This window comes from Schistocerca cancellata, chromosome 12, assembly GCF_023864275.1.
Source record: "Schistocerca cancellata isolate TAMUIC-IGC-003103 chromosome 12, iqSchCanc2.1, whole genome shotgun sequence".
NCBI classification, from domain to species: domain Eukaryota; kingdom Metazoa; phylum Arthropoda; class Insecta; order Orthoptera; family Acrididae; genus Schistocerca; species Schistocerca cancellata.
The window spans coordinates 168,307,081-168,334,666 of NC_064637.1; the positions used below are offsets into that span (position 1 = coordinate 168,307,081).

General features: G+C 41.9%; 1 protein-coding gene across 1 annotated transcript in view; it reads right to left on the reverse strand.

The window, feature by feature from the left end:
* Positions 1 to 15,126, reverse strand: part of LOC126109687 (plectin-like) — a 247,037-nt gene extending 231,911 nt beyond the window's left edge. Inside the window, exons 1-3 of the mRNA XM_049914737.1 lie at positions 14,891 to 15,126; positions 14,616 to 14,778; positions 5,933 to 6,085 (exon numbers count right to left, since the gene is read on the reverse strand). Coding sequence (XP_049770694.1) covers positions 5,933 to 6,085; positions 14,616 to 14,778; positions 14,891 to 15,019 — 445 coding nt within the window. The 5' untranslated portion in view covers positions 15,020 to 15,126. The remainder of the gene's footprint in view (positions 1 to 5,932; positions 6,086 to 14,615; positions 14,779 to 14,890) is intronic.
* Between the last annotated feature and the right edge of the window lie 12,460 nt (positions 15,127 to 27,586).

Consider the following 27,586-nt stretch of genomic DNA (forward strand, 5'->3'; position numbering starts at 1 on the left):
TTTCCAGAAATAGCTTTGTTACAAGAAAAACTAAACTGCAAATATATAATTCCCCAGTCCGCCCAATTATCAAATACGGGTCAGAAGTACGGACATTGACAGAACGTGATAAAAATGCACGGAGAACCATCGAGCGGAAAATACTACGCAAAATCTGTGGGCCAATAAGGGAGGAAGAAGGCTGGAGAATATGCTACAATGCCGAATTACAAGAGTTAATACGAGGCACGGACATAGTAAAATTTGTGAAACCACAGCGAATACGATGGCTAGGACACTTGGAGAGAATGGCAGAGGATAGAATTCCAAAAAAATGATGAAAGGTGTGATCCATTCAGCTAGGCGAAAAGGGAGACTTAGAAGAAGACGGATCGACGAGGTAATAATGGATATCACCAATATCGGAGTCCGGGGGGTGGAAAAGAGCAGCAAATAACCGAGAAGTGTTGAAGAATCCAAGACTCACCGAGGGCTGCAGCGCTACTGAAGAAGAAGAAGAGAAGACGATTATTTTAGACTCTGTAAGATACGAGTATACGTACTGCACTTGCTTTAGTCAGTCTACTGCTGGCTGAAGGTCAATTACATTTTCTCACACACTACACTGTCACTCGCAAACGACAGTGCACCTAGATTAGTGCGTGTACGTAATTTAATTCCCAGATAACTGGCTAACGGAAAATTATGTGTGAACTAGATGCACACCTATTTTCTGTCGATAAAGTGATAATACAAAAAAATTAAGGTGTCCTCCAGCTAGCAGTACATCGTATTCTGTACGGACGTGATACAGCTAGTTTTAAAATCTTATTACATAAAATGAAAGTTATGTTCTTTGAAGAAAAATATCTGATAAAGGCCGTAATTCACAAAAATATTTAAACGACTGTCACATTTTAAATGACAGGCCACAACATAAGTTACAATTATGACAATGGTACAGACAAAATTTTGCAAATATTTTGAGAAACATGTGGCACATGACAGGAAAATACAAACGTCAGAGATCCTCGAGGAAGGTTAAGGGCTGCACGAGAAGATATACAATTATGAATGGAGCCTATCACCAGTGTAATGGACATGCTAATAATGAAAAAAACAGTCTAATGTGAGATCAGTGAAAAGAACACGAGAATAGAAAAACAGAAAAGACTATTCGACAAAATCCCGAACTACAATTCAGAAAGCAGAAGAAATGTAAGTCAAACGGACAAATGGCGAATGTTAACTTTGTACGACTGAACGGACACGTGTCTGACACTCGTACACAGAATATGACGAGACACAAACTCGAAATGCACTCGTACAGAGTGGAGAGAGCTTTATAGACTCACTCGCAAATACAGCTTCTCCGGGCAACCTGCTTCCAAGTTTAATGTAAACCCGACTGTCGCATTTTTACGTACAATATTCCGAACGGTGGACCTCGTCAAGTTCTGCGAGAAGTGATTTTACGTGCACTAGTTTCCTAAACTCGAACTGGGCAGTAATGCTTTTTTGCTGTCGTATTGAACTGAGCCGGATTGGGTACTAAACGTGAAGACAATGCTTTAGAGTGGGAAGAGGAAGAAGATGAAGACGAGATGCGAGATGTGACGCTGCGAGACCAATTTGACAGTGTGCTGAAAAGCCCGAGTCAAAACGAGGCTCTTGCAGCACACATTCCACCACAAATATTGACAGAAGTAAACGGAGAACATTCAATGACAAAACTATTCCACCCGGTACTTACATTATACGAGACAGGCAAAATACACCCGTATTTCGTGAAGGGTGAAAATACTCCGATTTCAAAGAAGGCCGATTTGGCTGAAATTGCTCCAGACGCTCAAGAGTTATGCTTAAATTTCATTGCTTTCATCCTGTGACCTCACAACTAGGTACGCAACTAGTAAGTAACGTCACACAACTTACTCCTAGCCACAGGTGTACAAATCTCGAGACATAACAGTGTCACGTTTACACCGTACTCTCGCACTCTCCTCCTCCATTTGCCACCCCAGCCGAGCAGTCGACAGGAGTCCTGTTACGCGGGGGACCCAGTCTGATTTCCGGTACTGCCGGGGATTTTTGTGACCGAGAGGACCGGACTGCGGAGCACTCACCTTCACCACGGTGATCGAGGAGCTACCCGTCCGAGAGGTCACAGCTCCGAGGTCAGAATGTCGACGACGGCGAGGAATGCCGTTTGCCGACCCCGTGCCTCTCCGTACGGCGTCCGGTGACGGACGACCGAGGACGACATGGCAGTCGGCCGACTACTGCACAGGCTTTGGGGTCCGACTGCTGGGTTCCCTTTCCCGTATAGCCACATTTCCCCTGCTTCCAGAACAGTTTTCGACACTCGTAGCAAGTTTCTGCAGACGGCCACAGGTATTCCAGAGCTACAAAACACACGTATACCCTCATTAGCAGCCACCCACATTTCTGCCCCGTAACTCCAGCTCTCCTGTCTACAGCAGTTCAGGTGCTTTTCCCGTAATCCCGTCCTCTTCCTCTGCCATTCCTTGCTCTCTACTCTACCTCTCACAACTGAGTAACCAACTGCCAATTCCCACCGACACATCACACGGCATTTTGATGCGACAGAATGCGCCTCGTGAGTTCTGCTACTGACCGTTCCCATTCGACGAAGTGGCAGAAATGTCACATCCGTGTCAGGTCGATCCGGACGGCTCCTTCGGCTGTCCGAGAGCCACGGTCGGGAACCGAGTGTATCACAACGATCCAGAGACAAACAAGCAAATCAAGAAGACAAAATGTGCAAGTTTGCCACCACCTAAAATGGAAGACACCGTGTTTCGGGACTGCCGAGGTGTCGCACTAAGCGTCACATCCGTAAGGGGTAAACCGTCTCGGGAGTGTAATGCTGAAGTCTCCCGATCAGGTTACAGGAGAGTGTCGAGACAAAGAGTCGAAGAAATTTGTCCGAGAGGAGATTTTTGCTCCACAGTGACACTACGTCTCATTCTGCACGGGACAAACTCGTTCGTGTAGCTTAAAAAAATAGACCACTAACTAATACGGAGAAGTCTTAAAAATAGTTTTATGACAAAACACATTTACTTTTCGGATAACTGGTTTCAAACATCTAAAACAGCCATCTTCAGGCCTACAAATAAAAATTAAAACTTCTGCATCTTTTGAGACTGCTACTACCCCAAGGAGGGGGTGTCAAGATGCAGATAGGCATGACAAAGAGACTGCCCAAACATGTCAGCTGTCAAGACACACACACACACACACACACACACACACACACACACACACGCGCGCGCGCGCGTGTGTGTGGCCACTGTGGGTATGACCAGCAACAAGCTGGCTGTCCACACAAATGACCACCAACAAACTCTGGCTGAGAGAGACAATTTTTGAACATGCTGCCCAAAATGACAGGTTTCACTTAAATGACTGCTTCTGAGCCCATTCCCCTCTGGATCCTTCCCAGCTTTTATGAACAGTGCAGGTGGGAGCTCGCCCTGCAATATACCTTACGTTCCCGTAGCCCCCGCTGATCTCGACCGGTGTCCTATCCCCTGCCCTACTCCCACTCCGGCACTAAACAGTCTTATATTCCACCATCCCACCAACAGTCTCTATTCCCCCCTCTTCTAATCTCTCCTTTCCACTCGCCCTCTCCCCCAACCGTCTAAACTCCTGACTGCACCTGTACCCACCACTTTCCTGCACACTCCCACAATCAGCACTATCCACCCTCCCCATCCCAGCCTCCTCGTTATCCCCACCACCCAGATTGCTTCTCCTATTAAGCACAGTTACTCGTGATCTGACCTCAGTGGCTACAGACACATTGTGGGAGAGGGGCAGATGTGGTGCAGCACAGTAAGGGGGGGGGGGGGGGGGGAAGTGGCAGTGGGGGGGCAGGGCAGCAGCAGTGGACTGGCAGAGGGAGAGGGGGAAGGGAATGAGGAGGGGGAAGGAGGAGGGAGACGGGAATGAGGAGGGAGAAGGGAATGAGGAGGGAGAAGGGAATGAGGAGGGAGAAGGGAATGAGGAGGGAGAAGGGAAAGAGGAGGGAGAAGGGAAAGAGGAGGGAGAAGGGAAAGAGGAGGGAGAAGGGAAAGAGGAGGGAGAAGGGAAAGAGGTGGAGGAGGGGAAGGGACAGAAGGGAGGGGAGAAGGGAAAGATTAAGTAGTGAAAGGATTGGGGGGGAGGAAGGGAAGATTGGGAGGGGGAAGAGAAAGATGGATAGGAGGGAGAGAAAGTAGGGGATGGCAAGATGAGTAGAAAAGAGGGGAAGGGAAAAACAGAAGGAGAAGGGCAGAGGGGAAGAGATGGAGAGAGTGGCAGGGGACAGGGGACAAGAAGTGGGAGAGGGGAAGGAGGGATGAGAAAGAGGGTATGGGGGATTAGGGGATGGGCAGAGGGGTGAGAGAAAGATGAGTAGGAAAGAGAGGGAGGGTGATCGAAATATTGGGAGGGGAGGGAAAGACGGGGGAAGGGAAAGAGGGAGGAAGGGAAAGAGGGGGCAAGGGAAAGAGGGGGGAAAGGGAAAGAGGGGAGAAAGGGGAAGAGGGGGGAAAGGGAAAGAGGGGAGAAAGGGAAAGAGGGGGGAAAGGGAAAGAGGGGGGAAAGGGAAAGAGGGGGGAAAGGGAAAGAGGGGGGAAAGGGAAAGAGGGGGGAAAGGGAAAGAGGGGGGAAAGGGAAAGAGGGGGGAAAGGGAAAGAGGGGGGAAAGGGAAAGAGGGGGGAAAGGGAAAGAGGGGGGAAAGGGAAAGAGGGGGGAAAGGGAAAGAGGGGGGAAAGGGAAAGAGGGGGGAAAGGGAAAGAGGGGGGAAAGGGAAAGAGGGGGGAAAGGGAAAGAGGGGGGAAAGGGAAAGAGGGGGGAAAGGGAAAGAGGGGGGAAAGGGAAAGAGGGGGGAAAGGGAAAGAGGGGGAAAGGGAAAGAGGGGGAAAGGGAAAGAGGGGGAAAGGGAAAGAGGGGGAAAGGGAAAGAGGGGGAAAGGGAAAGAGGGGGAAAGGGAAAGAGGGGGAAAGGAAAGAGGGGAATGGGAGGGGAGGGTAAGAAGGGTACCGAAAAAGGGAGAGGGGAAGTGGGGGGAAGGGGGAGGGGAAGAGGAGGAGGGGAAGAGGAGGAGGGGAAGAGCGGTAGTTAGAGAGGGAGGGGAAGAGGGGAGGGAATGGTGAAGAAGGGTAGGGGGACAGAAAGAGGGGGAGGTGAAGGGGAAGAGGTGACAGGGATGGCAGAGCGGGGGAGGCGGAGGCAGAACGGGGGAGGCGGAGGCAGAACGGGGGAGGCGGAGGCAGAACGGGGGAGGCGGAGGCAGATCGGGGGAGGCGGAGGCAGAGCGGGGGAGGGGAAGGCAGAGCGGGGGAGGGGAAGGCAGAGCGGGGGAGGGGAAGGGAAAGTGGGGGAGAGGAGGGGAAAGTGGGGGAGAGGAAGGGAAAGTGGGGGAGAGGAAGGGAAAGTGGGGGAGAGGAAGGGAAAGTGGGGGAGAGGAAGGGAAAGTGGGGAGAGGAAGGGAAAGTGGGGGAGAGGAAGGGAAAGTGGGGGAGAGGAAGGGAAAGTGGGGGAGGGGAACGGAAATTGGGAAAGGGGACGAAAGAGAAAAGGAAAGAGGAAGAAGGGGACTGGGATGCAGGAGGAGAAGGATAGAGGGGAAGAGAGTGAGATGGTGAGAGTGGCAGGGGACAAGAAGTGGGAGAGGAGGAACAAGAAAGAGAGCACGGGGGACCAGGGGATGGGGAGATGAGCAGAGGGAGAGAGGGACGAGGGGAGAAGGGTAAGAGGGAGAGGGACACTGGGGAACACGGGGAGAGTGAGGGTGAGAGAGACAATGACTGAGTGGGGGAGAGGCACAGTGGGCAAGGGGGAGTTGGGAAGAAGAGGAACATCTCCGAACGAGTGAATGAAGTCATATTACATCTCTTTGTTTACATTATTCAACTGGAGAACAGCAGTGGACACTTACCAGATTCCTTGCACATTTTTGGTGGCAGCTCACTGTTAGTAGACGTGTCCCACTTTGGTGTCATGTGGCCATTTTCGGGAAACATTACGGAGCCCTCGGTCACAGGTCGTGGTGGCAATATCAGGGATTCCTCCAGGACCGCCTGAGCTAATGCTGCACAGAAACATATTTATGTAAATGGCTCTGTGTTAAATTTGACTTCATACATGCTCAGTCTAGTGTGTTGTATTAACATTGGAAGACAACATCTGGAATATACTGCAGAAATTTAAATTTTCACCAAATCACAATAAAACAAAAAGAAGGGCACACTGAAGGCAAACTGAATCAGGTGATGCTGAAAGAATCAATTAGGAAATAAGACACTAAAAGTAGCAGATGGTTTTGCTGTTTGTGTGGCAAAATAACTGACAGTGGCAAAAGTGGAGAGGATATAAAATGCAGACTGGCAATGACAAGAAGACTGTTTCTGAAAATGAGAAGTTTGCTAACACCGACTGTAAATACCTTCAGGAAGTCTTTCCCAAAGGTATTTGCACCGAGTGTATACTCAAACAAAAGGAAATGTGTACGATACACAGATAAGACAGGAAGACAATACAAGCTTTATCTACTCTGTTATTCACACTTACGTGCCCGGCAGAAGGTTCGTCGACACACCTTCGGGCTATTCCCCTAGCTCTCCACTCTAGAACAGCACGTGGGAAATATGAACATCTACAATTTTCCTTCAGAACTCTGATTTTGCTTTATTTATTACAATGATAATTTCCCCCTACGTAAGTGACCATCAAAAAAATATTTGGCATTTGGAAGAAAAGTTGGTGTTTGAAATTTCATGAAAAGATTTCACTTAAATGAAAACTGCCTTCGTTTTAATGATTGCCATCCCAATTCACACAAAATACTCGTGATATCCTCTCCCGTATTTCTCGACAGTACAAAATGACGTGACCTGCACAGATCCTACCTGGTACGGATCCCATACTGTGCTGCAATACAATGGTGTAGAAGAATCCTGAAGATTGTATGAGTGGATTGAATAACTAATGAGGACTTACAAAGGTATCAGTTTTTAGGGCACATACTGAGGCTCCAAGGAAGGAACAGTAAATTTGGGTAGCAGAGAAAAGCACGCGTGTGGGGGCGTGGGGGGCTGTGCAGGATAGACTAGCTCAGGGAGCTCCATCAAACCACTCTTCGGACTGCAGGCCGACACCAGGTAAGTCTCGAACAGTCCCGACCTGAGCCGACGACAGGCCACAGGTGACGGTGAGGAGACATTCTGTGCTCGGCTAACTTTTACGCCAGTTTTTCTGACGACAGGATCGGACACAGTTATCGACTGTAGAGGAACAGTGGGGACTGACAGCTTTTACTGAATAGCCATTCAGCTGTTGCAACTAGCTCTGCAATTACGAGCCTCACCTACCGGGAAGGCCACCGTTACCCTTATCGCAAGGGGGGAGCGGGTGCAAAAGGGTAGCAGTCCGTCGACTGTCAGCAGTTCGCGGCACCCCTCGGGCTGCGTTCACAGTGGCACCGCCGACGGTCGCCAGACACCGTCGCCCGAGGTCACCCGATAACATCGTCCTACAGCTCGGTCACGGTGCGATTTCTAATAAATCTGCAAGTTCCGTCCACAGATTCTCAGCTACATCCTGACTATCATATTTTTCATCCTCAGGAAGCCACAAATTCCTCCTTTCTCAGAATGAACTCACCAGTTTCTCACAGTCCATATTTCGTATGTCAAAATGTCATTTGAAAAAAAAAGATACCGATCTGAATTTTACAGACTGTCGTCCAAAGACTGTACATTTTCGCCACGAGATCTCATTTGCCAATATTTGGTGGAATGAGGGAGGTTAGGTTCAGTCAGAATCTATTCTGCTGAGGAAGTTAGAATTCATTTTAATCTACACAGTAGTGTCGGATGCCACGAGGCCACAGTGCTCAGAGAAGAGTGCCACATTGAAGGTTTTGCAATTAAAAAGATGCCAAATTCACGCGAATGAGCTATATCTGTCTCAAAAATAACGTGGCAAATACTGTACACTCCTTCCTCAGTAATTACAATAACTGGCGAGTTTTAAGAAGATATGAGACGAAGAGAGAGACAATCTATTACATATCAGTATTCGAGATTATTTGTGGTGACATTAAAATCCAAGATTACAAACACTCTGCACAACTTCAAATAAATTAAGCAAAAAAAAAAAAGATATGTAAGCTTAAGTTACCCCACTCAACTGACCAAATTATTTTTTTAAGTTATAATTTACGACTACAATTTCCGACAACGATTTTGCCTATTTGTGATTTCTGATCAGTTTCTTACAGTCCAGATTTCATATGTGAAAATGTCGTTCGTAGAAAAGATACAGATCTCAATTTTACTGACTGTTGTACAAAGACTGTACATTTTGGCCACGAGATCGGCTGCATTCTGACTGCACACGTAACGGTACAGAGATTAAAAGAGACAGGCCGACGTCAGAATCCGCATGTCGTACTACAGTTATCGCGGCCCGAGGGAATTACGAGATGGGACGGAAAGGAACACCTCAGGCTCCCACTATGTTATTCAACAAGTATAGAGGCTGGGAGCAGGGTGCAACCGACTGCAGACAGTGGTGCACTTCGGAAATGACGGGCTACGAGATCGTACTCAGACTGTTCCGACGACTGGCAGAGGAGGTCGACAAGACCACCTCACCTGTGGAGTTTTGATGGAGCTCACAGTCTGATATCACTGTCAACAGAACTGACTGCAGCCACCCTTTCCAAGTCGGCCGGAAGTCTCGAACCTGAGACTTTGAAACCTGTGTGATGGGCTGCGAAGTGACTTTGTACAGTTCTGCTATAGGACTTAAAAACGTGAAGCCTCCGCCGTGTAGGTCAAATGTGCACTACACGTCAGAGGCTGCTACTCAGGTAACTGACTGAATGTGTGACGCACGGAACAGTTTTTCAGATTATGCAACTCTACACCTGGCTCGTATAAAGATAGCTTTATGAGACCATGAAGTATCTGTGTAAGATCCAAAGAAGTGCTCCCCACAAGTACCGATATTAAAACCCTTGTTATTGACTGTAGAAGCATTCAGTACAATTTGACAGAGTTCAAAGCACTCCAGTGGAGCTCACATAATATTAGGTACAGAAAGTTGGTTGAAAACCAAAACTGATAGCAGTGAAATATTTTGAGAGAAATTACGCATATATCGAGGGTAATGAAAATGGAAGTACTGTATGTGCCACTGGGGACAAGAAACCCAAAACCACTGAGATGGAAATTGAAGCTGAAGGTGAGATTGTTTGCACAAAACTCAATACTAAGGATTTGCCTCTAGATGTACATAAGAACTTGAGAGCGACCCTCGAGTTCACTAGAACGTAAGTTCTCCAATTGTACTGTCACCACTCGAGAAGATGTTCAACAGTAGAGCGGGAAAATTTCAGTTTTCTAAGTGGTGGGTACTGCAAGACATCCTGTAAAACATTACTAAATGTCTTCTTCAAATACTATCTACAACAGACAGCTCGGAATTGCACACCTCTTTGAGGATGTCCACAGTGACTGTGAGGCAACTGCAGCAACAATGATTATGGAAGTACAAAGGGCAGGTAAAATGAGTAGAAAGAGATAGATGTTCAGTACATCAGCTGAACAGGCAGTAGTGTCATATCTCAATGAGCAACTTGAAACATTTAACTCCGGGCAGTTGCATGTAGAACTGTGGCTCAGGTTTAAAAGACTAGCCGAGCATACATCAGACAGATATATACCGAGCGTAAAGGGAGAGACCCTCCACAGTATACAGTCACACCAAAAGAAACAGAGACTAATGCATAGTAGGTATAAAACAAAGCATAAGGCTCTACATGGAAAGATGCTGAATGAAACGTGTTTGACTGTCAAAAGAGGGCAATGCTTGAAGTCTTCAATGACTACCATAGCAGCATCTTACGAAAGAACTCTCGTAAAACCCAAAGACATTCTGGTCATATGTAAAGGCTGTTGGTGTCAGCAAAATTAGTGTCTAGATACTAGCGGATCACACAGGAACTGAAATTAAACGTGGCAAAGCAGGAGGAGGACTCACGAACTCTGCAAACACGTGTGACAAGTACTGGTGTCAGTGGTATTCAGAAGAAAGTGCAGGTCACACCCACCTAGAAGATGGGTAGCAGAAGTGATCTCCATAATTACTGTCCAATCACATTTATGTCCATCCCAAAAGATGGCCCGAGGTATTTTGAACTGAGTTACCGAGAGTGCAATTGTATGGGGCATCAAAGAAAATTAGAGATTTTCTCATTGGGAAGGATGTAACACGTTTATGGAGGATGTGACACATTATCTTGTACATACGTAGAGTTGTCGACAGTTGTAGAAGTGATTTCAGATGTGCCCCAGGGAATTGTGTTGGAATGCTTCTGCCCATGATTTGTCAAACAATATTAAAAAATAACCTTAGACTTGTTGAAGATGATGTAGTTATCTGTCAAAAGTACCACCTGAAAAAGTTGCACAAATGTTCAGTTAGATCTTGTTAAGGTTTCAAAGTGGTACAAAGATTGACAACCTGTTTTAAATGTTCATAAACACAAAATTGTGCATGTCACAGGATGAAAACACACAGTACCCCATAACCACAACATCAGCCAGCCAGTTATTGTTGGAATCAGTCAACTTATACAAATACCTGAGTATAATCATTTGCAAATGCAGGTACAAGACTTCAGTTTATCAGTAGAATACTGGAAAAATCCCACCAGCTTATAAAGGAGACTGCTTACAAAACACTCGTGCAACCCATCCTAGAACAGTGCTAGAGTATGTTGGACCCGTGCCAAACAGAAATAACGAGGGAAATCAAACACGTACAGAGAAATGCCTAGCAAATGGTTACAGGATTGCTCGACTAAAGGGGGATAGTCACGGAAATTCTGAAAAACTGGGAGATTCTTTCAAAATGTACAAAAAAATATCCTGTGAAAGCCTACTTACAGAGCTTCGAGGAGCGAAAAATCTAGAGGTATTTTTAAGCTCCTATGTATCGCTTCTATAGAGATCGTGAGCACGAAATTAGACTAAGTACAGTGCACACATATGTTTATGTAGTCATTCTCCCACTCTCTAAACAATATTGGGAAGCATAAAAACGCTAGCATTTGGTACTGTGTTAAGTATCCTCTGCCACGCACTTCAGTAGTTTCCAGTGTACATATGCAGATGTAAACATACTGGCAAGAGACACAATTAGTTCTAACCCTGTAGGCCGCAGGACTAATGTGTGTGATCGTGAACTGAATGGTGTCGGCTCACTGCTGACTTATTAGTAGGTCCGTGTAGTCTGTAAATCGATATTCAATGGACCTACCTTACAAATAATAGTCCCACAGCTTGTAAGCACAGTGTTAATATCTCCAGTGAATAGTGCAACATAGTCAGTAATTTTAGTTTCACAAAATACTGACCAAATAAATCTTATTAATTACAACCAGTTGCAAATCCTGAAGCACTAGTTTGGTCAGATCATATCAATTTCCGATTACACAAACTGATTCTAAAATAATAGAGAGCTTACGTTTTCCAATTCTGTGTAAAGCTTCTCGCTTAAAATGGAGCACATTTTACACAGACTATAGTCATCGAATACGCGATAATGAGAGCACTTAGTAACTTTCGACAAACTTTAAGCATAATTTCAAATATGTTCTGAAGTTTTCCTCACTATGTGCTTAATGTCAAATATCTGCCACATTGACTCGTTTGTGAAGTGATAGCTCTACGACAGATTGACATCAGATATATGGGCGTATAATTATCTGCAATGACTTTTCTTTAAGTATATTCAAAAAATTAGTAGATAGTAACACAATCGAGGAAGAGGTGACTTTTTTCTGTTCAAATTAATGCATTTGCTCTTAGCTTTAGTATGTCTGTCTAAGCCTATGTATGGCCAAACAAAACATCACCGTTTGTGATAGCTAACTACGAAGGTCACTCTAGAAGATAGGCACACTATTTTTGTAAAAATACAGTTTTCATTCTGCATGTGTGAAAGTTTTACAGTGTGTAGGTACACCCTTCCTGCTTGTTTTCAAACTTAGTTCAACCTGTTCCTGTGAGTAGCACCGTCACAGCATGTCTTCAAGATAGCAGCTACACTTGATGTAATTCAGAAGCAACGTGCTGTCACAGAATTCCTATGCTGTGAAAACAAGACAGTGGAAAACATCCAAAAGAGGCTGAAAAAGGTGTACGGAGAGGCTGCTGTCGATCGCAGTACAGTTAGTCAGAGGGCAAGCAGGTTACGTGATGAAAGCGGGCGCGGCAATATTGAAGATTGTTCTCGCAGTGGCAGACCTCGAACTGCACACACTCCAGACAATGTACAGAGAGTTAACGAATTGGTGACTGCTGACAGACGCATCACAGTGAATGAATTGTCACACTACGTTGGGATAGTGGAAGGGAGTGTTTGCAGAATACCGAAAGTGTTGGCGTTAAAAAAAGCTTGTGCCAGGTGGGTTCCCAGGATGTTGACAGTGGCTCACGAAGAAAGAAGAAAAACAGTATACAGCGAACTTTTGGAACATTACGAGAATGGTGGAGATGAATTTCTTGGAAGAACTGTGACAGGTGATGAAACATGGCTCCATCATTTTTTACCAGAGACAAAGAGGCAATCAATGGAGTGGCATCATGCAAATTCACTCAAGAAAAAAAAAATGTCGAAACCACACCTTCTGCTGGAAAATTTATGGCTACGGTGTTTTTCGGTTCCGAAGGACTCTTGCTTGTGGATATCATGCCAAGTGGAACCACCATAAATTCTGATGCATATGTGACGACACTGAAGAAACTTCAAGCTCGACTGAGTCATGTTCGAGCACATTGGCAAAAGCAGGATGTTTTGCTGTTGCACGACAATGCACGGCCACATGTCATCAAAAAACCATGGAAGGAATCACAAAACTCGGATGGGCAACACTGAAACACCCGCCTTACAGTCCTCACCTGGCTCCATGTGACTATCATCTCTTTGGGAAACTGACAGATTCTCTTTGTGGAACAAGGTTTGAAGATGATGACTCTCTTGTGCATGCTGCTGAACAGTGGCTCCAACAGGTTGGTCCAGAATTTTACCGTGCGGGTATACAGTCGCTGGTTCCAAGATGGCGCAAGGCAGTTGAGAGGGATGGAAATTATGTGGAGAAATGAAAATATTGTCCCTAAAGGATGTATCTACACACTGTAAAACTTTCAAGCATAGAATAAAACATGGATTTTTAAAAAAATAGTGTGCATTTCTTTTGGAGTGACCCTCGTATAAATAAAGTTAAGACAAGTAGTTCCAAGCAGCTAATGCTCTTTGTTAATATACACCTTGATTCATTCTACATCACTGAAGCTCACAGAATTTATAGAACAAAATAAACATTGGACTGGATTTTGTATGGTGACCTTCATTCACCAAACACTTGTGCCTCTTTACCCACTTGAGGTGCAACAATGAACCATTAAGGCAGGTTCTGTAATTTGTAACAACGTAATTCACATAGTGATACTTATTAAATACGATTTTCTGAAAAACCATAAAGTAACATGTGTCACTCATGTCCTATTAGAATGTCAGACAAAAAGAATTTGCACTTCCTGAGTACATAATGTCATCCCACACCATTATATGATTTTCATAACACAACAGATCCTCTAATAAGCAGGCCCACCACAAAGAAGAATACATGAGGTTGTGGACAAAATCGAGAAAGCAATTGTCAAAAACTAAACAGGCACATCAGATTAACAATAAGCAAGCTCTAGATTACATTCAAGTTTGTGCCTTTGTTGGTAGTTTCATACCTTCATTTTAGCCTAACACATGGCCAATATGAGTCCCACATTGGCGATAGCCAACTGTCACGAAATATTACAGACTTCTTTTGGTAATACAGATTGTAAAAATGCTAATGCTTCATTAGTAATATTTAATATCTGCTGTTAATCTTCAATTAATGTAATTTGAAGATTTAACTTACAATAATGTGGGTGGTATTTTCAGCATTTGACACTCTTTGTATATCGAAATGAAAAAGTTATGATGAAAGACTCAATGTCCCCTATATTTGTAATGAAAATTTTGAAACAAAAACCAAATAACTTGTTGATAAAATAAAACATTATGTATACATTACACTTGATATATTAAATACTCAAAACCACAACTGAGCAATAACACTGCTACATTACGAACTATTGCACGCTGGGCGGCAAATCTGTTCATCAGCTGTAACATACAGGAGCTGCAAGATCTCTGAAAACACTTCACTGTATTTCAGTTTCTTAACTACCTGTAATTTCTTAACTCACATATTTTCTCCATAGCAGTTCAAGCGGCCTTTCCATTTAGGTAAAACCAAGTAACTGAAATAAATTGTGTGCGCTGACCACTGGGCTGATGAATTCTTTCAAATGTGAGACAATGCCTCTTGGTCACAGTGTATCGAAAAATTTTTAGATGACTTAATACAGTGGGTTCTGTGGCAAAATGTGAATAATAAAATGACATCTCGAAATGATACTATACCGACAATCTACCAAAATACTAGTGACAAAAAAGGTAAATATTATGAAGCTAAACATTTGTTATGTCGCCTTGAATTTCACCTTGGTGTTGCTTCTCATTATTTCTACATCTACTATCATCACTGTCGCTACTGTTAACATCGCTGTCATCATCTGCACCGCTGTCATCCTCGTCGTCATCATCCTCTTCGTCGTCGTCATCGAATGACAGGTCGGCAAAAGTTTGTTTCAAAATACTTCGAAGCTGTAGCACAAATAAAAAACAAAACATTGTTAGACACAACATTAAACCATATTTCCGCAATCTTTCTTTCCGCTGTGTCATAATTAACATTTCGAAACTACCCGTTGCTAACCTCTTCATTTCTTCTACGCTGCTCTTCCGCTGCCTCTTGTTCCAGATGTTCATTGTCCTGATCTATTTGAATCGTGTCCATTCCTCTAAAAAGGCTCAAGCCCACGTCTTCATAGTCCCCCATTTGCATAAGCTATCTACTTACTGTTTTTCCTTGCACAGTTACACTACCGGCTTCACAAGATCTCCCGCCCCGAACCAAACATAAACAACAACCAATCCCTGATGCCTCCTGCACTGACGCTAGTCCATCGATTTAGCATATCGATAGCAAATACACCAAAGATATTCCACAAAACGAAATTGAACTGTTTTAGGGGCCCTCCCATCATAGCTAAAGTAAGCGTTTGGCAGAAGGAGGATACCTTGAAGAATACAAACGAGCACCACTGTTAGTAACAGGTTTTTGATGTCTCAGACTGACGTTCTCTTTGACACGGAAGGGCCGAGTGTTACCAGTATTACGTGAAAAAATTTGAAACAACAGCCTCCCAACCTGAAGTTTTTTGTGTGTGATATAGAACAGGTCCAGAGTTTGGAGCTAACAGGGAAGTAATAAATTCGGGGGAAGGTGAAGGCCAGATTTTTTGCATATTCGTACTGACGGATCCAAAACTTATGAGGGAGTTGGTTGCAGATATTGTTGCCCTAAGTTGCAGACGGGTAAAAAGTTTTCATTACCGCCATCAAGCAATAGTCCTACTTATATTGCAGAAGTAACAGCTGTTAATGAAGCAATTAAGTCTGGAACTGTAAAAGGAAACAAGACACTAATTAATTCTGACTTACTCTAGAACTGCTCTGGAGCAATTAGATATTCTAAAGTGGAAAATGATAACAGTTCTATCTATTATGTAACGCATTAATAATGAAAGCCTACAATGAAAATAAATATGTCAATGTAATATTGGTAAAAGGAGCACTCAGGTATTTGGCATAATGAAGTAGTAGATGGCCTTGCAAAAGAAAGCATCATAGAAGAGTGCCCATTGTTTAAACAGCTACCATATTCTGATTTTCTTCATATTTCAGACAAAGAGACATACATTAATTGGAACAGCAGTGGCAAAAATCACATCTGAAAAATGACTTTTCGTGAGCTTCAGTCCAGAGCAATATACCAACAAAACCGTGACTGATATATCATTTTAGGATGTTCCATATGCTCCACACAGAATAAACTGTGGAAACCTTCGCAAAAATGAAGATTCCCTTATCAACAAATATTATAACATTAATGAGTGGGAACAAAATCAAAATAAATGGTTTTGTAGTACTTTACCTATAAGAAGCAGAGGTGAAGCTCTGATGTGTAAAAGTTCGGAATTTGTATTTTTATACATGAATAAATTAGACATCTAGGTACAGTATAATTGCAGTCGCTAAAATAAGCATTTCCAATGATTGTGTTGTTTGCTACAAAAAGCTTAATTAATTAAATTCACGAGCCCACCGAATTTATGTAGGCATTTTGGCCAGCAGACGACTGTCGCACTATCAGTTGGCTGTGTTCACGTGACAGTCCACCCAATAAACTGCTGTTGTGAGAACCACCTGACAGAAGTTCGTTTTTGTCAATGCATACAGGATTAAACCCTGTTCAAATATAGCTAATGGAACACAGAGTAAGGCGGACGAAACTGTCATGACAGAGTTTCTGGAGAAATCTAAAGATGGCAGATGCTTGTGGGACATGTCGTACGGGGAAGCAGTAGAGATGGAAGAAAATAAGACCTTATTTCATTTTTGAACGAATCTGTTTGACTACAATGCCATGTTTCTGAAATGCATCGAGTCTGTCTATCATGCACTTTAGCAGGTTTTGAAAGAAAACAAGATATCGTCCAAATAGCAAAAACAGAATGAAAATCCTCTCAATAGTGAATCAGTAAATGCTACCAAATCCATGCAGCATTTTTAAACTGATAACGCATATGTACAGATTCGAACAGCCCAAAAGGGGGTTATGATTGCTGTTTTGGGTATAACTTTAGAAGCCATTGATATCTGGTGGTAGGCCTTCCCACAGTCTACCACGCTAAACATGTTCACACCTTCCAGAACAAATTAAAAATCTTGCAGGATGGGAATAGGATATATATTCAGTACCATACAGGAGTTAAGTGCTTGATAATCCCTATATATCGAGAAGAATTGCCGTTCTTCACCACTACATGGATCGGTGATGCCCACTGGCTTGCTGAAGGCCGTACTACTCCCGTCTGCAACAGATTCTCTACGATTTGTTGAGCCATACCATGTCTGTCCAGTGCCAGTCTTCATGCTTTGACGTAGACTGGGGGACCTTGTGATGTGTGAATGTTATGCTGTGTCCCTCGTCTGCCTCCCCCAGATACACTGAGGATGCGACTTTTATTTGCTGCATGTCGCTTCCTGTCTCTCTGTCTGGGTCGACCACTTTCAGCCTTCTCTGCACCAACTTGTGTGTTCAATGACAGTCGTGACGGTACTCGGCGTCACCGTTGCCCGTGGATGCTGTCCGTGGCGCTTCGAGCTGGCTATCGTCTTGCATATAATATCCAAGAGCTCTTGTTGACGATCTATTTTTTGCATAGTTCTGTATTTTCTTATCCTAATAATTCTTTGTGTTGTACGATTTCCTTTGTTTGGTTGTTGGTAGAGGTAATCTTTTGCTTCATGACATATATAAGGCTCAAGATTTTGTCTTTCTTCTCCCTCTGTGCTGCAATGCCTCTGGTGCTACAGTGTCTGTGTTCTTAGATATCTGCACTGATTGCCTCATAACAATAGAGTCCACTCAGGATACGGTGGCCGATGTGCAGTGATCATTTTTCGTCCAAAGTGCTGGGCGAGTTCATTAGTTTGTGCAGAAGGTGTAGCCAGCATAGTTTGCCCACTTTCGGCCTGTCAGTAATGATCTCTGATGACAAAATCGATGCGCGCGCCCTGCAGTCTTTCTCAAATGATTTGACGGAACTATTAGTGAAAAAATTTCATGTTTTTGATATTTGTAGCTTTATATGTCACTTCATTATGACAGGCCTATCATTTCGTTAAAGTCATAGTTACTGAGATATTTCATTTAAATAAAACACTTCGCAAAATTCAAGAAAGTTTGCAGTGAAAAACACGGATCGCTATTATTTTACATTTTCTGTATATTACATAATATGTTGTTACATACGAAATTTAGCTAACATGTTGAAGTTTTCTTTAGACTTGTGTGGATATTTCTATCTGTCACCAATCTAGAGAAAATTTATCTGATGTGGCACAGTAATTTGCAATCAAGTGCCTCTGCAATAAATTCAGAACAAAATATCCACAACACCCCTCATAGTTCATAAATGGTTTGAGACATCGAAATGAGATTTTTGCAAATGAGAGCATGCAAAGAGGAGAGTATATTGTCACGTGGTTATTATGCAAAACTTCATTACTACCGCATTATTCCACTGACTTCAGACCTTTTGGTCGTAAGAATGTAATTTTTCTAGCCATCGATAGCTGGTAAAACGATAAATGCTTAGGATTGAAACAACATTAGTGGAGACATTACACGTTAATTTTTGCGTAAAGCATGTGGTTTTTCATAAGCCATTGACCTAACTTTTCCTCAGTTCCTCACTTAACAAAGCACAGTTTTAGGATTTTCTTGCAACGTGTTAGAGAGGCGGCTTTGTGTAAACACCACTGTGTTTTGGTGAAAGAAGTAAATTTTAACATGGCAACAAGACAAATGTAGGAGTTACATAACATTCACCAGTCATGACGCTTTTCTGAAAGTTACAAATGGTTAACTGGCAAGGCAGAAATAAATCGCTGTGGAATGCTTTTTAGATGCTATCCGAAGCAGAGGTGACAATAGATCGCTTTGAATGGTCACCATGCAGGTGTGAGACTCAAGGGGCTCCAGTTAATATTTCCAGCAGTTTGGAAAGGAACTTTCCCACCAGCGCTCAGCATTTCTCCTACAGCACTTTCCCACAACTCCCACCACTACCGCTCTCCCCACATGCGCCCTACTGATTGCGCACCTATTGACCATGTCATTCTGCGTGGACTCTGCAACTAATCACTCCCATAGCTAAGTCTAGCAACAGTTTGTGATAGCATAGAAAGTCCGCCGCTGTTATTGACACTAACACATCCGCTACTACAACATTCTGGCTTTATTTGCACTGAACTCGGAAATCCACTTTCATGTGTCTTAGCCCATGATACTGAAAAGGTGTATCACTAATAGTACACAGAAAAGTCTCCGTTTGCTCGCTGTCTCAACTAGCTTGTTCCCACAGCACTACGCTACCTGTCAATCCGGAGTCAGCCAGGAACAGGTGGCCTGGCATCTGATCCTACACGAAAAACCTGGGGTCCATAGGCTGACAGACTCCTATGTCAGACTGCTGTTGTTGGCATTTTAAACTGCAAGGTGAAATGCACGGTGTTTATAAATTAGTTATGCAAAAGTAACCTTTAATTGTGAAAAAATTAAATAACTTACAGAAATGATTCATACAGCACTGAATGCACTATATCTCCTAGTTTTATTTACATATATTCAGTGTGGTTACCTTTTGTAACACGACACATATCCCATCTGTAATCAGTTTCCTGCAAAATCCTATTAAATAACTCATGATGTATGGTAGCACCTGCTTATGTTATCTGCTGCTGCCGCTTGTCAGCGTTCCCAGAAGTAGAGGAACAAACACTCTATCTTTAATTTAAAGCTATACACGAAAGTCCATTGGGATTTAATCAGGCGATCATGGGGACCAGGACATTGTTCCACCAAACAAATCAACTCGTTTTTCTTTGCAACTTTCTCCTAAAGCTTGAGACAGTTCTAGTTTGTAGGATCTGAACCTAAGGTGTGTCCATTATACCTTCACACTGTAACACTAAGTATATTCAATTCTAAGCTGTCACATCTCGTTGATTCACCCAGACTACGAATGTAGGACCGCCAAACTTGTTCAACTGCTGCATCAAAGCCTGGTGGGCAACATTGACCTGGCGTCTTATGAAATACAGAGCCTGTTTTAGTGAAACGATTGTGCCATTTAACAACAGTTTGTCTTTGTGGTGATGGCTTGCGAAATTTAGTCCTGAAATGTCTCTGAACTATAGTAGCGAATTTGGATACATGAAACCATAAACAACATCGCACACACTCCGAGGCGTTGTATGACTACACATATTAGTGTTACAGCACGAAAATCATGCGTATGACTGTGTAAAGAAACGTTCAATTTAATGTGACACTCGAGTACGTGTTAAAACAAAGAATAAACGGTTCTCCCAACATCACGCAGAAATTACTAATTAAAAAAGAACTGCACACTCTCCGACTCTTGGAATAATTCATTCACACATGCCACCACGAGGGTACGTTGCGAACTATGGGAACTAACAGTATTAGCCGAGAATAATACTTGTAGTTACTGTATACTGCATTCAGTGCTGTGTCAAACATTTCTGTAAGTTATTTATCCTTTTCACATCTAAAGATTACTTTTGTACAACTAATTTATAAACACCCTGAACATTTGTGCGCCATTACGCCAAATTCCTTGTGACACCAGCATATCTCTGGTAGAGATAAGTTGATGTGAATCAGCTGTGATACTGACGCACTCCAGCCTGTGTCCTTTATTCACGAAATGTCGGCTGATTCCAGGGTAACTTGGTTAACTGCCGTTTTGCGTCGTGGCTGTGGGTCCGGCGAAACTTCGCATCTTGCACTACCAGCATCAAGTGAGTTCATAAGTGCTTGTGTTTCCATGAGGGTGCACCCTTCTTGCTGTACAACGTGGCTGACTGCGTAACATGAAGAAAATATTCATTATGTAGCTAAATGTACTTAATGTAAATTAAATTAAATGTACTTTTAGTTCCAGTGCACCCATAAAAAGGAGAGCTTCGAGGATGTAGAGCATCAGAAAATGCACAACAAATATTCATTAAGTAGCTAATATACTGCATAGATTCTATTGACCAATTCCAGTTTGACTACTAGAGGTTCCTGTTTCTTTGAAATAAGACTGGATGTTAGCACCGATGAAAGTTAAACTACCCACACTGTTCACAAGGTGAATGGCATGCTCTGATGCAAGCAGAAATGGTAGGTTATGTTCCAGCACAGTGGAATCTGGCGAATTTGAGTCTTATGAGACTGTACAATGCCACATGTGACATATTGCAGAAAGATTGATGACTGAGTTGCTGTTGGCTGCATGGCTCGCAGCTTGGTTCACTAATACCTCCGTAGTCTGTTTAGTTTGTAGGTACTTCCTTCCATGCCTTCCAGTTTTCTTCGTCCTATACAGATGGAATGACGATGGTGCGCAATTCGCCATTTGAATCTGCGTCCTGAGTGACAATTTCCACTTTTCGCTGCTGCCACAAGTTATTGCCTTTGCCACACAACCAAGAGAAATCCTAGTATTTTTTTGGTCTGTGTAATGTCAAGAAATATCTCGCAGAACATAACCTCAATGACCGTAAGATAAACATTTCACAACGAGCTATAAGAACAGGACAGTGCTATAATCACTGAGGGAAGACAGTCAGGACATGTGAGGGATGCAATGAGAATGGTCGGTCCGCGAATTGGCTGATAAATTGTTGCATATGCAGCGTCCTTTTTTATGGCTGTCCTAGATAGAATCTTGTCCACGTGAGTTAAGTCCTGTTCTATCAAATAAGATATGTGGGGCTATATACTTGATTGACATTTTCAAAACTGAATCAGAACTGCATTCTTGAAGAATAGATTGAATGTATTTTTCGTTCCAGTGGACCCATAGAAAGAAGGGCTTTGGGGATGTAGAACATTAGAAGATGCACAATAAATATTAAAAAAAAAAACAGATATGCTCATGTACGTCATTCTGGTATAAAGTGAAATGGTCCTCATTGATGTGGAATAAGCAAAAATTTCTTATACATATTTTTATTTAAAAGGTAACTTGTCACAAAACACCTAAATGTTCAATGCACTGAGGGTGGATATGACAAGTCTTTGGTTACTATAGCCATGCATCATGAAACGGAAGAATTATTTTACAGCTCTTATTTATTACGATCAAATTACTGAACTTAATTTGTGCAGAAGGCAGGTTGTACTAATACTTGAGGTATATGATATTATTATATAAATGCAATTTAAATGGCAGCTATTGGAACAGCCCACCACACAACACAGTTCCTTGCTACATTTCCTTGCTCTTTCAGCGACTCCACGTTTTCGAACAATTAGTTTCACTGTGGTTTTTAACAGATTCTCCTCTAGCGATTCGTCGTGCCTGGCACAACTGTTACTAGATCACACTTTTTATTTTCAGTCTAATTGTACGATCCTGTGTGTTTGTTTACTATTGCATGTTTTTTTCTTTCAAACTTCCTGCATTGCTCTCTGTATAGTACCTACCATTTATTTCCATCATAACACTTCGACTAAAAATTTCCAATTTTTGTAACAAATTTTCAGTTACTGTTTTTGTCTGCCCGACCATCCAATCACGAATTCCTGCTCATTCTGTCTTCGCCAATTTCGAATCCGGCCTAATGGGCTTACACAATTACAATTGGCATCTCATGTTGTCACCCTCCTATCACAAGAACCTTCACCTTTCCCAGTCCCATCAGTCCCTCACTCTCCTCAGTCTGGTCCTTCATAGTCGCACAGTCCAAGCTTAAGCTATACTTATCAGCCTCTACTCCTTTCGTAAAACCCTTTTACTGTGTGACCACAGATTACTGAATGCCTCACTGCAATATAGACTCATGCCCCTAGAACTCGAACAGCATTCCCAGCACCATCTGAGGAAGCTGTCCCACCTACTCCTGTCTTATGCCCACAAGGGACTACTTGTAGTTAGCCAAGAAAATTCCTACCACTCTAATCCAACAACATCCCCATCCTCTCCTATCCCACATCAACGCCTTACAGTACCTCGACCATGCCTCACGGACATACTCAGCCTTCGACATCCCCAAACACTTCCTTCACCCTTCATGCAACTCACTAATACCGATCATCCATTGCACAACAGTATTGTCAGTCTTTCTGCCAAGGCTATGAGCCTTGCTGAAAACTCAGTTCTTCCTGAAGGTCTCACCTTTACCACAAAAATAATATTAACCATGCTCGACTTGTAAAGTGGAAACATTTCTTCACAACACACATCACTGACAACAGCCAACCAAAACTCTATAAGGTACCTTGTTTACAACAGTTCCAAACATCCTCCAGCCATGTTCCTGCTCCCTGTCATCCCACTAATCAGACCGCTGTCTTGACTTATGAAAAAGTAATTATTCATTCATTTCACATGATACATTAGTGACTAAATATTCTAATATCTCCTTCAATAATCTATGTCGTAAAAATTATCGAAATCTGTCCTTGCTGTCCCCAAAATGTATGGTAATAACTGTCTACAATAGAAACAATATCAATGACAGTTATAAATTACTTGTTACAAGTGAGGTGTCTACGAACAGAAAAAGTCGTTTTTCTTAATAGTGCTTTTTAATGTATGACAGATTTTTTGTATTCCCTGAAATAAGATTCTTTCAGTTGTGTGCCAAAAAGATACTGTACATGTAGATCATTCAGACGTTTGCTTAAGACACTTTAAAAACAGGCAGTCATAAATTCCTCTGATACTCGAAATAAATAATTGTAACTTCAGTTTGCAAGCCATCAGAAGTGAAAATAATCCTTGGGTTCAAAAGGGAGAGACAAATACTCGTAAATGCATCAGAGTTTTTTCCAATAATCACATGTATTGTGAAACATTTTATGAGTATTATAAAAATTGTCTGAGGATGGTAAAAAGCCATTGCTAGTCCAGGATGTGTCATTAAATACTCACTTTTTGCTGCGCTCATTTTATTTTTCAAGATATCATGAGATGATCGTACTTTCCGCGTTCAAACAGGAAACATAAATTACTCATCCTGATATTTTCTTGCACTGATCAGCACAAACGACAAACAATGCAAATCTATCTATTTTTGTTGCCACTGTTCATCTTATAACTATGTGTTGTTGTTTGTCGAAGTTACATATTTTATACAGCCCTTTATTTTAAAGAATGCAGTTTGATGATGTGGACTTTGTTGTGCTTGCCACCTTTCTCATATGCGTAAATGGGTGACAGTCAGTAGGCTACTGCCAAATGGAGTGCAGTTAATGCACAGTCTGGCTACATTGAAACAGATGGCTCCCACACCACTAATAACCCCCGGCTGTGCAGAAGCCACCAGCCACCCGCTAAGGTACGTGGCATGCACTCTAGTACTTCAAATACCTAGCAGGGTATGTTCAGTATAAATTCCTTCAAATGAGGAATAATCGAGTAAAACAGGCGAGTAGTGTTATTATAAAAACAGAATCTTTCTCGAGTTCATCATTTCTTTCTTTCATTATGCTTCTTACTTTTCTTCTACTTGGTAAAGCCAGTAACGTTAACCTTTTGTGTCAGTCCTCAGTATGTGTACTAATAGTTGTATTAATTTCATAACTGTTTCTTGTATTAAGATATTAATCTAAGATTAAAGATATTAATATCTTACTTAGCAACGATTGGTCAACGATGATACATATGAGCTAGTGACTATCATAATAAATTCCTTAAACTAATGTCTACTTGACTGTCATGTTGCAACTCATAGAATTTACTTGATAGCTTTTTCCCACTGAAACAAAGTTTTCAAGCCAGGTAAGTATTCCTGCTATAGGATTCAGTAACTGGATAGGAATGAATAAAACAAAACAATAACTCAGTCACAGGATTTCAGTAAAGTGTAGCTGCATCACATCACTCACTTTAATTGAAATGTTCCATTCTTGTGACACTTATCATTCAGCTACAAAAATCTAGATATTAAGCACAAATCCTTTTGCAGTTACAGTTATCACAAACCATGAAAAGGGAGTGATAAATCAACGACATAGTCATGTCTAGATAATTTTACGTGTCTTCATTTTGCAAAATTTCAGCTTTTCCAGAAATGATGCCTCTATCCCATAAACCAAACTGGTTAGAACAGTTGTTTGCAAAGGACCACTTAATAATTTTTTGAAAGACATTATTTGAAGTTTCCGCAGCTGATTCTTGCTTCTTGGATGTGATTACTATACTTATATCATCAGCAAAAAGAGCTAACTTTGCATCTTCATGAATACAGAGTGGCAAGTCGTTAATAGGTATGTTAAGAACAATAAGAGACCCAAGACTGAACCTGTGGGACACCATTCTTGATACCTCCTCAGTTAGAGGACTCTGCTGGTTTTTGTAGACTACCTGTACTGTTAATTTCAACCTTCTGCATTCTTCCAGTTAAGTATGAATTAAACCATTTGCGCACTGTCCCACTCATACCACAGTACTTATCTTATCAGTACTAGCTTATCTAGAAGAATTTCATGATTCACACAATCAAAAGCCTTTGAGAGATCACAAAATATCCCAATGGGTGATGTTTGGTTATTCATTGCATTTTATATTCGATCACTGAATGCATATATAGCATTTTCTGTAGAAAATCCTTTCTGAAAACCAAATTGACATTTTGTTAGTGCTTCATTTTTACAAATATGTGATGATACTCTTGAATACATTACTTTTTCAAGAATTTTGGATAATGCTGTCAGAAGAGAGATTGGGCGGTAGTTGTTAGCATCAGATCTATCGCCTTTTTTATGCAATGGTTTAACAATAGCATATTTCAGTCTATCTTGAAAAATTTCCTGTTTCACTGAGCTACTACATATGTGGCTGAGAATCCTACTTATTTGTTGGGAACAAGCTTTTAGTCCAAATGACTGAGCACTATGCGACTTAACTTCTGAGGTCATCAGTCACCTAGAACTTAGAACTAATTAAACCTAACTAACATAAGGACATCACACACATCCATGCTCGAGGCAGGATTCGAACCTACGACCGTAGCGGTCACTTGGCTCCAGACTGTAGCGCCTAGAACCGCACGGCCACTCCGGTTGGCAAGCTTTTAGTGCTCTGTTGATAATGCCATCAATTCCATGTGAGCTTTTACTTTTGAGTGAATTTATTATTTTCCTAATTTCTGTAGGAGAGGTGGGTTGAATTTCAATTTTATCAAATTGCGTAGGTACTGACTCTTCCGTATACTGCCTTGCATTTTCTAATAATCAGCTGGAACCTGTTTTCTCTACCAGAATTAAAAAATGATTATTAAAAATGTTTTCTACTTCTGACTCCTTGTTAACAAACTTTTCATCGTGTTTGATAGAAATACAGTCTTCCTGGGATCTCGGTAGCCCTGTTTCCCTTTTAACAATATTCCAAATTGTTTTAATTTTATTATCAGATGTGCTAATCTCAGATATAATTCACACACTTCTGGACTTTTTAATAACCTTTCTTAATACAGTGCAGTAGTTTTTATAATGTTTCGTGTTTGGGGATCATTACTCCTCGTAGCTATAAGATACATTTCCCTTTTCTGTCTACAAGATATTTATATGCCTTTAGTTAGCCATGGCTGTTTACATGGTTTCATCCCAGTCTAACTATTGAAAGCTTTCCCTAAAATTTTGAAGTATTAAATCATTAATTGAATGCACTATTTTGGAGGACTGTTTTGCATTACTGTATGGAGCTATATCATGTACTGTAAGCAGCTATACATCATGATCAGACAGACCATTCTTAACAGGAAAAGTTTTTATTTGATTAAATTTATCTTGGGCTATGAAAACGTTATCTATCAGTGTGCTGCTTTCCTGTACCACCCGAGTAGGAAAATCAATAACCGATGTCAAATTGAAAGAACCAAGTAATACATCAAGGTCAAACTTTCTATCTGACTCTTTCAGAAAATCTACGTTGAAATCCCCACAAACAATAATTTGCTTTCCTTTGTCTGCCAGGTAGCACAACAAAGAATCCAAGTTTTTCAAAAGTAGTTGAAAATTTCCCAATGGCGACCTATACACAGCTACAATTATAAAAGTGTCTTTAGTTAGTTTAAGCTCACATGCACATGCTTCTATGTGTTGCTCTACGCAAAATTTTTTAGTTTCCAAATTTTTCACACTATGATTTTAACATATATGGCAACCCCTCCTCTCTCCATAGTGCCTCTACTTACACGTGCTGAAAGCTTATATCCACCTACATCTACCATTTCGACACCCGTGACTATATGATATGACAAGCATAGTACATCTATACCACCCTCAGTTTCTAAATATTCTATACAAACAAGAAGCTCATCTACTTTGTTTTTTAATCCCTTAATATTCTGATGCAATATATTAACATTATTTTTTACTGCGCCTTCGTGTGAATCTTGTGACATACTATTATTTTTCAGTGCACTGTTATGAGAATCTTGTGACATTTTCATATCTCTAGTACCTGCCTGTCTGAACTTTTCATTAACCTTAATTTCAATCAATGTAGGATGATTGGATACTGATCTTAGCCTAAAAAAGTACTCCCATGAGTTTCAGTGCCTCCCCCCCCCCCCGTTAAAGATTTTGCTATCATCCCAGCCAGTTTACCCTTCCCTTTCCTATTGAGATGCAGGCCATGTATTGTTAAGTCGCACCTACCAATACCGTCTACAGGAACTAAACCTATGCTTGACAAAACATTTACCACATATGTTACTGAATTAGAAATTGTTCACTACCGCATATGTTACGGAATCA